General features: G+C 41.0%; 1 protein-coding gene across 1 annotated transcript in view; it reads left to right on the top strand.

Moving 5' to 3' along the window:
• The window catches only part of LOC106564881 (voltage-dependent calcium channel gamma-5 subunit), a 28,009-nt gene extending 26,185 nt beyond the window's left edge, over positions 1–1,824 (top strand). Inside the window, exon 6 of the mRNA XM_014131367.2 lies at positions 461–1,824. Coding sequence (XP_013986842.1) covers positions 461–733 — 273 coding nt within the window. The 3' untranslated portion in view covers positions 734–1,824. The remainder of the gene's footprint in view (positions 1–460) is intronic.
• The last annotated feature ends 11,015 nt before the right edge of the window (positions 1,825–12,839 follow it).

Here is a 12,839-nt window from a genome sequence, read left to right on the forward strand (position 1 = left end):
AATCCCAAATCCATAGCCTAACCTACCCCTAGAGCCTATGCATTTTGCTTACGCCTGTCAATGTAGAGTACATTGGGCTGCATTTCCCAAACTCGGTCCTGGGGACCCCAAGGGGTGCGCGTTTTGGTTAGTTTTGCTCTAGCACTACACAGCTGATTCATATAATCAAAGCTTGATGATTAGTTGTTCATTTGAATCGCCTGTATAGTGCTAAGGAAAAAAACTAAACGTGGGATCCTGAGGACAGAGTTTGGGAAATGCTGACATAGGGTCTAGGGAGATCAAATATTTTGCGCAATGATACCCACATTAAGTGTGTTGATACAGATAAGGGGACATCTAGGTTGATTGGGCAATGAACTGTTCCTCAAGGCACAACCATGCAGTTGTGATATCATTTGTTGAAGAGGATACTTACTGCAAGTTATCCTGCTCCCTTACATCTGTCATGTATCTCCAGACGGCTGGCGTAATGTCCGTCTACCTGTTCATGAAGCGCTACACGGCCGAGGAGATGTACAGACCCCACCCGGGCTTATATGGGCCACGCCACAGCAACTGCTCCGATTACTCTGGTCAGTTCCTCCACCCGGACACCTGGGACCAGCGCGGCCGCAGCCCCTCCAGCATCTCCAGCGAAGCCTCGCTCCAGATGAACCACTCCCTCCACTCCAACTACCCAGCGCTCCTCAAGTGTCCCGAGTATTACCGCATGTCCTCCTCCCCATGCTGAGGCCTGCGTGAAGCCCTGGAGCCTGGGCAGTGGGTTGCACACACATCCCCAGGAAGGGAGAGTCTGGCTGAGGTGGTAGACTAGGTTGGTCGGTCTGGAGGAGGGCGATTGGGAGGGCTGATGGGGAAGGCACCTAGATTGCGTTTTGTGACGGGGGGGGGTGTGTATCTTTTTCCGTGTGTGACGACCTATTTTGAAGACCTCTTGTAGTGCAGTTCTCTGAATTTTGACACATTTGGGAGATGGCGACCCCCCCCCCCACAGCCGACCTTCTATCTCTGGTTTTACTCAAAGTACAGTAGAAGTAGTGATTCTCAATCAGACCTTGTTCACCTTCGCCATACAGTACATTCTCCATCTTGGTCAATATAGAAGCCGATATCTCCCCGGTAACCCACATAGGACTTCTGTCAACTGTATAACTTGTAAGATAATATACTATAAGTGGGTAGATTGAAAGTAAAAAGTTTTCCTCTCTTTATAATCTATTTATTTTGACTGTGTGGTTTAATCATCCCGTCAGAGAGCAGGATGTTTATTACAAGTATTTTATCAATTTGATTCTTTTTTTCATCGTCCATCTCACACTCAGTACTGTTAATAAAGACAGAGATAAAGTTTGTATATTTTTTTAATGGAAAGAAACCAGGAAGCTACTACTACATCCATGGAGTCCAAATGGAGTCCCTGCAGAATTACAGTATGTACATAATGCAGTGAAAAGGGGGGAATAAAGGGATGATGAAGATAAAGGAGAGAGAAAAGAGAATAGTGTGTGTGTATAGCCTCAGAACATGGTTTGATGGTCATTGAGACCATCAGATATGGAGAGCCAGTTTGAATGTAATGTAGCTGATGAACAATGCAAAGTTGATATAAACTAATCCTGATTTTTGCTGTTAATAGTGCACCAGGCACATATACACTTCTGGTCAAAAGTTTTAGAACACCTACTCATTCAAGGGTTTTTCTTTATTTTTACTATTTTCGACATTGTAGAATAATAGTGAAGACATCAACTATGAAATAACACATATGTAATCATGTAGTAACCAAAATATTTTATATTTGAGATTCTTCAAATAGTCACCCTTTGCTCATGACCGCTTTGCACACTCTTGGCATTCTCTCAACCAGCTTCACCTGGAATGCTTTTCCAACAGTCTTGAAGGAGTTCCCACATATGCTGAGTACTTGTTGGCTGTTTTTCCTTCACTCTGCGGTCCGACTCATCCCAAACATCTCAATTTGGTTGAGGTCGGGGGATTGTGGAGGCCAGGTCATCTGATGCAGCACTCCATCACTCTCCTTCTTGTTCAAATAGTCCTAACACAGCCTGGAGGTGTGTTGGGTCATTGTCCTGTTGAAAAACAAATGATAATCCCACTAAGCCCAAACCAGATGGGATGGCGTATCGCTGCAGAATGCTGTGGTAGCCATGCCGGTTAAGTGTGCCTTGAATTCTAAATAAATCAATAGACCGTGTCACGAGCAAAGCACCCCCACACCTCCATGCTTTATGGTGGGAAATACACATGCGGAGATCATCCGTTCACCCACACCGCGTCTCACAAAGACACGGTGGTTGGAACCAAGAATCTCCAATTTGGACTCCAGACCAAAGGACAAATTTTCACCGGTCTAATGTCCAGTGCTCGTGTTTCTTGGCCCAAGCAAGTCACTTATTATTGGTGTCCTTTAGTAGTGGTTTCTTTGCAGCAATTTGACCATGAAGGCCTGATTTCACTCAGTCTCCACTGAACACTTGATGTTGAGATTTCTGTTACTTGAACTCTGTGAAGCATTTATTTGGGCTGTAATTTCTGAGGCTGGTAACTCAAATGAACTTATACTCTGCAGCAGAGGTAACTCTGGGTCTTCCATTCCTGTGGCTGTCCTCATGAGCGCCAGTTTCATCATAGCGCTTGATGGTTTTTGCGACTGCACTTGAAGAAACTTTCGAAGTTCTTGAAATGTTTCCTATTGACTGACCTTCATGTCTTAAAGTAATGGACTGTTGTTTCTCTTTGCTTATTTGAGCTATTCTTGACATAATTGAGAGAATGCCAAGCGTGTGCAAAGCTGTCATCAAGGAAAAGGGTGGCTTTTTGAAGAATTTCAAATATAAAATGTATATTTTTTTTAAAGTTTTTGTTACTACATGATTCTATGTGTTATTTCATTGTTTTGATGTCTTCACTATTATTCTACAATGTAGATAATATTAAAAATAAAGGAAAACCCTTGAATGAGTAGGTGTTCTAAAACTTTTGACCGGTAGTGTACTTGTACAAGAATACTGCTTTCTGGCAATGGAGTAAATCACTGGAAATGTAAAATGTATATTTAAAACAAGTTTTCTATCAGATTGCATATGCATAGTTACATAGGGGGGGCAGGTAGCCTAGTGGTTAGAGCATTGGGCTAGTAACCGAAAGGTTGCTAGATGGAATCCCTGAGCTGACAAGGTAAAAATGTGTTGTTCTGCCCCTGAACAAGGCAGTTACCCCACTGTTCCTAGGCCGTCATTGTAAATAAGAATTTGTTCTTAACCTTTATCTAGGCAAGCCAGTTAAATAAAATGAATGCAAGCTGTTTGGCTTTGGATTGTTGTGTGTCCCAAATGGCACCCCATGGCCCTGGCCAAAAGTAGTTTGCTATGTAGGGAATAGGGTGCCATTAGGAATTTGACATTGATAAAGGAGAGACCCTGTTAGTCACGTTTAACACAGTAAGATTTTTTTCTAACTAGAAAATACATCTTGTCTAATATACGTTATATATTTAAGCTATAGTATTTATGTCATAGTAAGACCTCATTGAACAATTAATCTTTGTACATTTTAAAGTGAATTATCAATTTAGAGGACAACTACTGTCGATGTTCAATGTTGCGACTGATGATAGTTATTGTTATTTATTAACAATATTACGTTTTTTTCCTTGTTCGGTCTCATTGACAGCCTAGAAGTTTCTACCCACAGTGCGCAAATTGCAAAGGGGAAAAAAAGGAGAAGGGTATTGGAGGAGCGTGTGGCTAAATCTAAAACCATCCGGTAGTGTTATGGTTGTTCCACATTTCTACATTGGAGCTTCATAAAATACATATGGCATGTTTCCACTTGATAGCTTTGTTCAGTTTGAAGGATAAGTAATATATTTTGAGAAAAAATCCAAATGTTAACTGCAAAACAAATTATGAAAATATCTCACATTGTCAAACACTATTTGAGTTGTTTCTTCAGATTAGAACTGCCTTCTTGATATTTGTTACATTCTATTTGTGTTAACACTGTATATAGTTAATCATAAACATGTACATAGACAGAAATTACTTTTATATAGACTATTACATGTGTAAGTTATAACCATCTAGATGTTCTACTCATTTGTAGCCATGGTAATCCATAGAACCATTCATCTATGCAGTATATCTATTATGCCTGTGGTTATAGCTGCTTTGCCTCTTGCATCGCATATTCAAAATGTGAACTTTTGCATTTGTTGTAATACGCATATTTTAGAAAATATTCAAGTCACAGAAGAAGTCATTGGAGATGTTGAAATGTGTTTTTTTTTTTTACAATGAGTAATTTTCATGATGTTCGATGTGCAATCTACTGTATTATACCTCTGAAAATAAATAAATAAAAACTGCTGTATTTGGTGAAGTACCTCGAGGCGGAACTTCTTGTCTCCTCTTAAAATAAATGATTGTATCCACATTATACTACACTACATCAAGAGACCGATTATCTCAAATCAAATGTTATTTGTCACATGCTTGGTAAACAGTGAAATGCTTACTTCCCAACAACGCAGAGAGAGAAATAATAGAGGAATAAATAAAAAGAGTAATGATATGTGTAATGATTCTGTTGATTTATGTGATGTGTTACACGTAGTCTCCCTGTAGTATAGTGGTTCCAGGGATACTAGGACTCCTGGGGGGGTACTTGGCCTATCCGCAGGGGTAAGATTTGTGAGACCATAGGCCTACTGGTAAAATACACATGAGGGTGTACTTCAGGGGTACTCCGGGCAGAGAGAACTTCAGTAACCAAAAAAGGTAGGGAACCGCTGGTCTAGTAGTACTGTACTGTATATTTTGTACACTGCATGGCCAATGCTCTTTACTAGTATAGTAATTGATGAAGAATTCCCTTTAGACTATTGAGATATACCCCTTTTTAAGGGTATTGAGATGTGCCCATTTTACACTTAAGATGCAGTCCCCATTTTAAGAGTGTTGAGATATACCCCTCATTGTGAGTTTTGAGATGTACCCATAAGTGTATTGAGATGCACTCTTTTTAACATAATGGGGGCTGATTCAGACAAGTGATGCGTACTTAAATGGAACTTAATTCCCTTTTCATGCACATTTCTCTGTGTATTCTGACCTTGAACTTAGCGCACACAGCAAAATCAATGGTGTACATTCAATTCTGCAAGTGTAAAATGTACACTATTTTCAGTGAACATATGAGTCTCACTGTACTGGTGTTAAAAAAAACACTATCGAAAGTGTTAGATTTAACTCTGTTGCAGTGTTCAAAGGAACTTGATTGTGGTGTTTGCATAGCTCTAATGTAGAGTAATACGCAACACCTACAGTGTAAACCATAACACTTGGTTTAGGATAGCGTTACAGTAAATACTTATTTGGGTGTTTTAACACTGTATGGTGTAAAGCCTAATTTGCATATTTCTCAGGTTGCATTTTCTTTTTGAATAAATTGTAGAGTTAACACCCATGACTGTATTTGTTTGTGACAGAGACATGATTGTTGAACGCTTTCCTTTTAAAGGCCTCTGACTTTCCCCAAGTGAGTTCCTGGGTGAATGTTATCATTAAAATTATACTCTGACAATATATTACATATATTATAAGGTCTTACTTATTGGCCTAGTTGATGATCTAGTTTTACCCTCACACTGTGGTGTTAGGAAACCCCTTGTTTACAGGCCACATCAGGCCTGCAAGTCACATTATGCTGGCTTGCAAAGTGATGTTTAATTCCTATTGGAATCCTGCTAGAGTTGGAATTTGTATTCACCCGCAACCTGCATTCAGAATGACTGTCAGGGTTAGGAGACTTCATTAAAAAAAACTACCTTAACCATTTAAACCGGAACAAGCATTTCAGTAATAGGTGCAATAAATCGAATTAACTGATTGGATTAGTTTCAAAAAAATGTACTGTCGGGTTCGATCCTCGGCTGTACCACAACCGGCCGTGATCGGGAGTCCCATAGGGCAGCGCACAATTGGCCCAGCGTCGTCCGGGCTAGGGGAGGATTTGGCCGCGGGGACTTTCCTTGGCTCATTGCGTTCTAGCGACTAGTTGTGGTGGGCCGGGCACCTGCTGGCTGACCTGTCGTTAGGTGAATGGTGTTTCCTCTGATACATTGGTGCGGTGGGCTTCTAGGTTAAGTAGGCGGGTGTTATGAGGCGCAGCTTGGCGGGTCATGTTTCAGAGGACACATCACTCGACCTTCGCCTCCCGAGCACGTTGGGGAGTTGCAGCGATGAGACAAGTTCGAAATTGGGGAGAAAAATGGGGTAACATAATAAATAAATAAAAATGTACTGTATGTTATGCCGTGTTTTTGCTATGCTGGATTAAGTGATATGACATGCTATTCTATAAAATAATTTGTTTGAAATTGATATTCCCTGATTAAATTAAGTCGGGGAACCACTAAACAATGTTTATAGAGCTGTTATCTTCCGAATAAACTCTTAAAGACCTGGTAATCCTTTACCACAGTAGCAGTCAGTCATTAATCGTCACCTTATTCAGTCTCATCTGAACGTCGTAAATTCTTCACGAACCCTGGCTAACAAGTTGAATCAGCAATGCAAAATTTGGTTTAATTATTTATTTACTAAATACCTAAATAATCACACAGAATTACATATACACAGGATGGATCATACATTGATTACTAATTATGTCATACAAGAAAACGTCCCTGGCGGACGGAATCAATATGACGGCTGGTTACATGGGTTTGAATGAAAGCGCGGGAAGACAAAAGGTTTGGGTCTCTATCGGATCCAATGCAGCTATGCTATCTTAAATACAGAATCTTATGCATTCTAAATAACCGCCCATTTGGAAAAGGAAAATGCAAGAAATATTTACTCTGAGCTGCGCTTCGATAGGTTGGTCGTAGATGGAAGGCCGGGTTGCCCAGCAGGGATCTCTTTTGTCCTTTGAAGAATATGTCTTGTGGTAGAACGGATGCGTTGTGGTACCGTCGGCGTGTGGTAGAACGGATACGTTGTAGTACCCTGTCTTTCTGAAGAGATTGTCCATCCTATCCTAGCCCACATTTACAGCTGCTGCTGCTAACTCAACAGCTAGGAGGTATCACTTTTGTAGTGAATAAGAGTTCAAAGTTCATACCAAGTTGCCATACTTTAAGCTCATGCTATATTCTGGCTGGTGTAGTCGAAATTCATCCTTCCAGTGTGTTGATCGTCACCTCCACGTTGAAATTCGCCCTTTTTAACGTATGGACAGCAGTCCTCACGTCCTCGGGAACACAAAGTTACGTTTTCGTAAAGGGGCTTATGTAGTGGTGGGAGAGAAGGGCGCGTTTCATAGTTTACAACCAATGTCTGTTCACTGAGTGAGCAGAGTTTTTACTTTATGAAAACCATTCTCTCATTTAGAAGCTAAAATTACATTTAATCTTTTCACAAATAGTTTCATATTTAAACATTTAAATTGCACAACAACTCCATGTGAATCATATAACTAGAATGTGTAGACTTTCCAAGATACAGTTTGTCATCCTATCATCAGTAATAATGTCTCAGACGACAACTGATCTGATATCATATTCTTTAAGTACCAACGCATATTTTCAGCTGGTCATATTTTCAGCTGGTTGGATTGCTGAAATATGGTTCTGTTCCCCACCCCTTTTGACGTTACCAGACACTCTCTATGTTAACAAAGGGCTTTCCAACAGTCACATCTGTAGAGTAGAGAGAGGAAAGGGAGGAAGGTATTTATGGGGGTCATAAACCTCGCCAACAGGGCAACGTCATGACAGTTATTTATCTTTGTGTAGTTAATCGAGCAATGTACATGCAAACACGGATGTTAAAAACAATCCTGAAAACGTGCAGTAGAGCATGCTGGCAAATATAATAATGGGTGTGGTTTTGATAGGACTGTTTTACTCGCCACAGTGTAAAGCAATAACTCTGGTTATTAACACCAGCACTGGGGGGTTATTTTACACCACTTCGTGTTAATTTCACATGTACAGAGTGATTTTAACTCCTGAATCAACACTACAAATGTTACATTAAGTGGTGTATGAAATATTGAGATGTCAGCTTTATTGGGAGTTTTGAGATGCACCCTTTTTAAAGATTATTGCAGTGTTACCACCCCTCTGTCATCAATTCAGGTGTACGTCCCAAATGGCACCCTATTCCCTACATAGTGCGCTACTTTTGACCAGGGCTGGTCGAAAGTAGTGCACTAAGTAGGGAATAAAGTGCTATTTGGGATGCACGCTGTGTGGATAAACAGAGCGAACATCATCCACCTTTTCGAGATCCAAATGGTGACTTCAGTACAGACATGCAGAAGCTGGGGAGCTGTGGCACTGTACTACAATGCCATCTAGTGTTGGTTATAGAAAGACAGGTCAGGGCTTCATCTACAGTAGCACCATTCAGTATTCAGTGTCACCTGAAAACACGTTATTTCATCTACTTTGTGATCATTCTATATTTACCATGTTAAACAAAAAAAAAACAGTCTCAACAAAGACATTCAAATATTTGTCCAGAACATATCAACTGTGAACCATGGAGGAAAAAACATTCATCTTGGGTGAAATATCAAACTTTCAACTGAGTGATAATTATTACAAGGAGATCTTTTTACACAGAAAAGTTATCTCTCAGCTGAGTCCGTCTTCATTTGTGACGCCTCAGTCCTAGCCTCTGGGTGACAGGAGAACTGAACGGAAGGTCAGAGGATATTCACACTAAACTCTAACACTAATGTTGAAACATGTTTAGCATAAACCTGCCGTGCATGTAAACACACACACACACAGAAAAAAAAATGTTATCATCAACATGACGACAATGTCAGGACCGTCGTACACCTGTCAGCTTCACTGTGGGAACATTGTGGCCCTCTGTCAGCGCCACCGTGGCCGTCCATCTGGAATAGATGGTGATCAGCTTTCTGTTTACTTTCTCAACATCACCAGAAGGCACAGGTGAGCTGACAGGTCTCCGAACAGTCTGCCGAGGTGAGCTAACAGGTCTCAGAACAGTCTGCCAAGGGAGCAAGGGAATGAGGAGAGGGGGCGAGAAATAGAGAGGGGATGAGGGAAGATCGGAAGAGAGAGGGATGGCTAAAGGAGAGGGCGGATGCATTATTCAACTCTACTTCGCCCAAACCAGCTGTTGATCAGGAATTCTGAGATAGAGGCCTCCCAAGTGCTCGAGGCGTTACTACAGACCTGGGTCGGCGCACAATTGGCCCAGCTTTGTCCGGGTTAGGGGAGGGTTTGGCCGGGGGGGCTTTACTTGGCTCATCGCGCTCTAGCAACTCCTTGTGGTGGGCCGGGTGCCTGCGGGCTGACCCAGGCATCATGAGCATGGCCTTATTTCTATTACAGCATATTGGATGACTGTCATTCATATTCCATTCACCCAGTTCAATGTAACAGTGATAGGTTTAGGCTACTATATGATACTCAAATTTTCCCTGTACCCATCATGACGTTGCTACAACCTAGCCTATGAATGAAAGTTTAGGTGACAGACAGTAACACATTCAATACTGCCTTGCAGAATCTTGGCTGCATCTAGCTGGTCTAGGGTGTAATCATTAGTCCAACAGTTGCAAACAAGAGTTTCTATTTGACAAATTCAAGTGTGTTTATCCCTGTTTCGTTCCGTTTGCTTCCGTTTAAGAAACATTTTAACAGAATCTGCGAAATGATTTCACCCTTGATCACGCGTAAACACAGTTCACTTTCATAGCAGCCATGTTGTATTCCTTCTTGCATCAATGCGCTCTCCTCCTCTCACCTTTTCCCTTCACTTGTGGACTTCAATGCACAACACATCAGCTGTATGTCACCAGGCAAAAAAACTTTTCCAAACCATATCATAACCGTTACACACAGCCTACATCGTTGTCACCATATTAGCTAAAGTAACATTATAGTCAACATAGCTAATAGAACTAATGCGTCCGTAAACCCGCTACCATCATGCAGTAACATTACAGTGTACAGTCAATAAGCAGTTTAGCTCGGGCCCTGGCAATAAATTAGTAAAACCAAAAGCTTACCTTAACTTGGAAGAGTTCCAGTGTTGTGTTGGATAGTCACAGCCAGCTAGCTGCATTTTCTAGCTAAGTAAGTGAAACTGAAAGTGAAAAATTATGAAATATGATGAAATATCTTTCTTGCTTCTCCTTCATTTTGGGAGAAATTAATTTGATCAAAACTGTTCAACTATTGTCTTTCTCACTCTTTGAGTCAACTACTCACCACCTGTTATGCACTGCAGTGCTAGCTAGCTGTAGCTTATGCTTTCAGTACTAGATTCATTCTCTGATACTTTGATTGGGTGGACAACATGTCAGTTCATGCTGCAAGAGCTCTGATAGGTTGGAGGATGTCCTCTGGAAGTTGTCATAATTACTGTGTAAGTCTATGGAAGGGGATGAGAACCATGAGCCTCCTAGATTTTGTATTGAAGTCAATGTACCCGTAGGAGGATGGAAGCTAGCTGTCCTCCGACTACACCAATGTGCTACCTTACAGAGTGCTGTTGAGGCTATTGTAGACATTCATTTTTATTTTTATGAAATTCACTGAGGAGGATGGTCTCTTTCCTCCTCTGAGGAGCCTCCACTGTTATATAACATTTTCAGTAGAATAACAATTTTTCAGATAGTACACACAAATACAGCACTATGTGTACATTCAGAGGGTATTTGTTTTACAGTTCTACCAAGTATTCATACCACTGAGACTTTTATGAGCTGTTTTGACTGCAACTAAGCATATATCCTAGGGAGTTTTGTCCATTATTGGAAACGCTAATATAGACTCACCAGGTTAATCCAGGTGAAAGCCATGATCGCTTATTGTCACTTGTTAAAATGATCCCATATCTCTTGCGTGGCTCAGTTGCTAGAGCATGGCACTTGCAACGCCAGGGTTATGGGTGTGATTCCCACGGAGGACCAGTATGACTCAATATTAGGAAGGTGTCCTTCATTTTTGGTATACTAAGTGTATTTATCAAATTACTATAGGCGGAAATAGGTTTAAAGTCCATATTGATACAGAAATGATTAAGATTTGTTAAGAACAGGTTGATTGACAAAGTTATGAAAATGTTGAAGAATTTAGTAAACTACCTTTGGGCTATGATTTTTAAAAATTACCCCAGTCGGTAGCTTGAGGTAGGTTAAGTGCATTACGAAATTACTCACTGATAACAAATCCAAATGGTGCGTACATAACAATTGACTGATTTGGGAATTGTGAAATGATTGACAGCCTCATTTCATTATTCCAAAACGGTCCAAAGGAAATTACAACATCAACCAAATAGCACTCACTCCTAATCCACACAGACACACACACTGTTTGTACCACAGAATTAAATGGCACAAACCATAGCTACAATATAATTATGTTATATCAGGTTAGCCGTTCCCTCTCATCCCTTGGGAACTTGGCTGAAAACGGTTTGATCGGTTTCCTTTGTTTTTCTATTCCTCTGTTTCTTATCCCTCTCGTTAATGAGAGAGAGAGGGAGGGGGAGAGCGAGAGACAGACAGCCAGCCAGCATAATAGTTTCAGAGTACTGCCCTGTCTCCAACATGACGCACATCAGCACACGGGCAAATGATATCTCTCTCCAAATCGCCTGGGTGAATCATGAGCCTGTGTATCCTTAGCTGAAATGCACAGAGAGACTTCTATTGGCCGAGCGATGCCTCCTGCTTTGTTAGAACATTGGAATACAATTCATGTCCAGCGTTTTATAGTGTGTAATACAACTGAGGAAATTAAGAGAAAAACTTGATGTATATAGAATGTTGTGAACAAAATGTTTTTGTTTTTTGTGTGCGTGAGTGTGTGTGTGCGTGTGTGTGTGTTCATCCGTGCCTCCTTCCCTCTGTCTTCCCTGTCTGTTGCCCGGGCAATTATCAAAAAGCTCATTTGTATCAAGGTATAATATCTTGGGTACCTGCTTGAAATATTTAAAAAGAGCATCTTGCTTTTAATCATTGGTGTACCTCTACAGGATTCAAGCTGATTCAACTCGGGGGAGTGGAGACTCAGCCCTTTGAAAGGCTCCCACTTCAACCACTTCGTCTTCAAACCTCCAAAAAACTATTACTAAATAATAGCACATCACTGATTCTCTCTGTAGCAGGACTTTTTCAAAGGCAATCCCCCACCGAGGGTAATCTTTCCTGCATGGTTTTATGTCAATGGTCGAGGGAAACTTCACCACGTTTAATGAATATGAGGTTAAAAAGTGGTGAAGTTTCCCTTCAAAAGATCCTAAATGTTGCAACTTGACACTTTTTCCTGTATGGTGGAGGTGTCCATCATTAACAACACACACGGCTATATTAGTGAAGTTTGAGTACAGAGTTCTGTTTCTAAGCAGCTTACCACAGCCTGAGGGATTGGTTTGTTCTCTTCATTCTCTCTTCTTTTGTTCCTTTCTTTCTTTCTCTTTCTCTTTCTCTTTCCTCCCCTCCTCTCCTCTGCTCCAAGCCCCGTCTAGACACTCACTATCTCCTCTGACATCATAGGGGGAAGCCATCTCTATACCCAGGACCATACTGGACCTGAATGACATGCTATTCCCTACACTCTTAAAGAAAAAAAAAGGGTTCCAAAAAGGTTCTTCGGCTGTCCCCATAGGAGAACTATTTTTGGTTCCATGTAAAACCCTTTTTGGTTCCAGGTAGAATCATTTTGGGTTCCATCTAGAACGCTCTGTTGGGTTCTACTGCACATGGAACCCAAAAGCGTTCTACCTGGAACCAAAATGGTTCTACCTGCAACCAAAAAA

This window comes from Salmo salar, chromosome ssa12 (genome assembly GCF_905237065.1).
Source record: "Salmo salar chromosome ssa12, Ssal_v3.1, whole genome shotgun sequence".
NCBI lineage: Eukaryota > Metazoa > Chordata > Actinopteri > Salmoniformes > Salmonidae > Salmo > Salmo salar.